Genomic DNA, 2,500 nt, shown 5'->3' on the forward strand with positions numbered 1-2,500 from the left:
TTTCCTTTACTACTTCTGTCTACTGCTTCTCTTTGCAGTTCTACCGTTGTTGTATTATTTTATTCTGCCTTCCAGTATTGGACCTGTCAGTATTCTGTAGTCTGTGAGAGGAGTTGGACTGGTTGCTACTTTCATCTCGTGGCAGGTCCATCAGTCCTAAAAAAAGATGGGGTTAGAAGGTCTTTTGGCTGTGTTGTTTTACTTTTCCTCTTTTTCTTTCTGCCCTCACTTTTTGTCACTCCTTTGTTCTATTTCCCACTAAAAAATGCTCTCTTTTAACTGTTCTGTTCTCCGAGTTCCACTGTAATCAATGAAGTCAAATGAACTGTGATTTTATTGTTACAATAACACAAAGACAAACTTTGTATTGGAAAAGCAATAATCAAAACCAACAAAGCATTCATTTCAAGATATTTTGGAAGAAAGGCAATCTATTTTCCACCACATCTCCCAATAAATGTTCTCTTCCTCATTCTCCTCCCAACCTCCTGCTGTCATTCTACTTTATATTACTTCTTTTTCTCTCTCACTATTCATGTTCTTCTCCATGCCATCTCTCCAACTCTCTCTCTCTCTCTCTCTCTCTCTCTCTCTCTCTCTCTCTCTCCATTTTCTTTGGTACTGGCTACTTTTCTACCGGTATCTGAATATCTGTCGCTCTTTATCTCTGATTGTATTTATCCATCCATCTACCCATACATTCATCCATCCATCCATCCATCCATCCCTCCATCCATCCATCCATCCATCCATCCCCCCATCCATCCATCCATCCATCCATCCATCCATGCATCCCCCCATCCATCCATCCATCCATCCATCCATCCATCCATCCATCCATCCATCCATCCATCCATCCATCCATCCATCCATCCATCCATCCATCCATATCTTCCTCGTTGGCCTCCACTAGGTCCACTCCCTCTGGCCCCTTATCTGCCTGTCTGTAATCACCTCTGTCTGTTTGTCTGGCTATACACATGAACAGCCATCCAGATACTTTGCTCATGAATGTGTGTTACGCCCCTTTTTGGGGGAAAGCAAACCGAATGTCTCATTAACTTAGATGCTACATCTGCTAGCCTAAATGAACACAGTGCATGCTTCAGTCTTCTGCATGTTGAGCGTGAACAATGCTAGTCTACAGGTCCTTGTATTTCGTTTATTCTTCCCAAACACCACCAATTGACTTGCATTGGCTTTCCCCCCAGTGTTTTCCCCCAAAAAGGGGCGTAACGCATATGGAACACGTCACACCGTTTATGCGTATCTGTCTCCATCCCCCTTGTGTGTGTTGTTTCTGTTTTTTTGCCTATGCATGTCTCACCACTCTCTCTGGTGCGGGCCTTGACGCTGCTGCTCCAGGGTGCTGCTGTGTATGTGTGTGTGTGTGTTTGTCTGTGTGTGTGTGTGTGTGTGTGTGTGTCTGTGTGTGTGCGTGCGTGCGTGCGTTCGTGCGTGCGTGATCTGTTTTCCCCCATGCGTGTCTCACCACTCTCTCTGGTGCGGGCCTTGACGCTGCTGCTCCAGGGCCCCGCTCCGATGGCGTTGTAGGCCTGGATGCTGATGCGGTACTCTGTCCACTCCCTCAGGCCCTCCAGGGTGGCCTCTCGAGCCAGACGCTCCCCCAGGGTCTGGTAGTGGGGCTCACTGCCCTCTCCTCCTCCTCCTCCTCCGCTGCCACCTCCACGGCCGTCTTCCCGCTCGATGCGCGCCCGGTATCCCACCGTCTCTGGCCCGCTGTTGTACTGGGATTCGGACAATGGCTGAGGCAGAGAGAGAGAGAGAGGGGGGGGGGGTTATTTAATGTCTTATACGCACCCAGTAGCCAACTGTTGTACTGAGATTCAGATAAGAGCAGAGAGAGAGAGAGAGAGAGAGAGAGAGAGAGAGAGAGAGAGAGAGAGAGAGAGAGAGAGAGAGAGAGAGAGAGAGAGAGAGAGAGAAAGAGCGAAAGAGACAATGAGAGAGAGAGATCATTACTTAGATCAATGGTTCCCAACCAGGGGTACGTGTATCACTAGGGGTACGGGAGCACACCTCAGGAGGTAATTGAAAAAAAATAATAAAAACAAATATATGGGGGTATAGAAATCACATTGATATGATATTGTAAGTTGTAAAGTTATGAAATGTTTAGCTCAATGCCATGAGTTGTTGTTTTCTATGTTTGAGTTCTGTACTATTGCACTCTGAATGAAAACAAATATATGGGGGTATAGAAATCACATCACATTGGCATGGAGGAACAGATCATACGACAAAATTGTCTTGGGGGTACGCAGGACAAAAAAGGTTGGAAAACACTGACTTAGATTATGATATTGTAAGTTGTAAAGTTATGAAATGTTTAGCTCAATGCCATGAGTTGTTGTTTTCCATGTTTGAGTTCTGTACTATTGCACGCTTTGGCATCATCATAAACGTGTGAAAAGAAGGATGAAGATATTTATTTATATCATGCTTAATGAGATTTCTCTAATGAGATACATGACTTTTG

General features: G+C 45.3%; 1 protein-coding gene across 1 annotated transcript in view; it reads right to left on the reverse strand.

Moving 5' to 3' along the window:
• The window catches only part of sdk1b (sidekick cell adhesion molecule 1b), a 396,999-nt gene that overhangs the window by 80,028 nt on the left and 314,471 nt on the right, over window positions 1–2,500 (reverse strand). The window contains exon 26 of the mRNA XM_063198261.1: window positions 1,493–1,766. Coding sequence (XP_063054331.1) covers window positions 1,493–1,766 — 274 coding nt within the window. The remainder of the gene's footprint in view (window positions 1–1,492; window positions 1,767–2,500) is intronic.

This window comes from Engraulis encrasicolus, chromosome 1 (assembly GCF_034702125.1).
Source record: "Engraulis encrasicolus isolate BLACKSEA-1 chromosome 1, IST_EnEncr_1.0, whole genome shotgun sequence".
NCBI classification, from domain to species: Eukaryota; Metazoa; Chordata; class Actinopteri; order Clupeiformes; family Engraulidae; genus Engraulis; species Engraulis encrasicolus.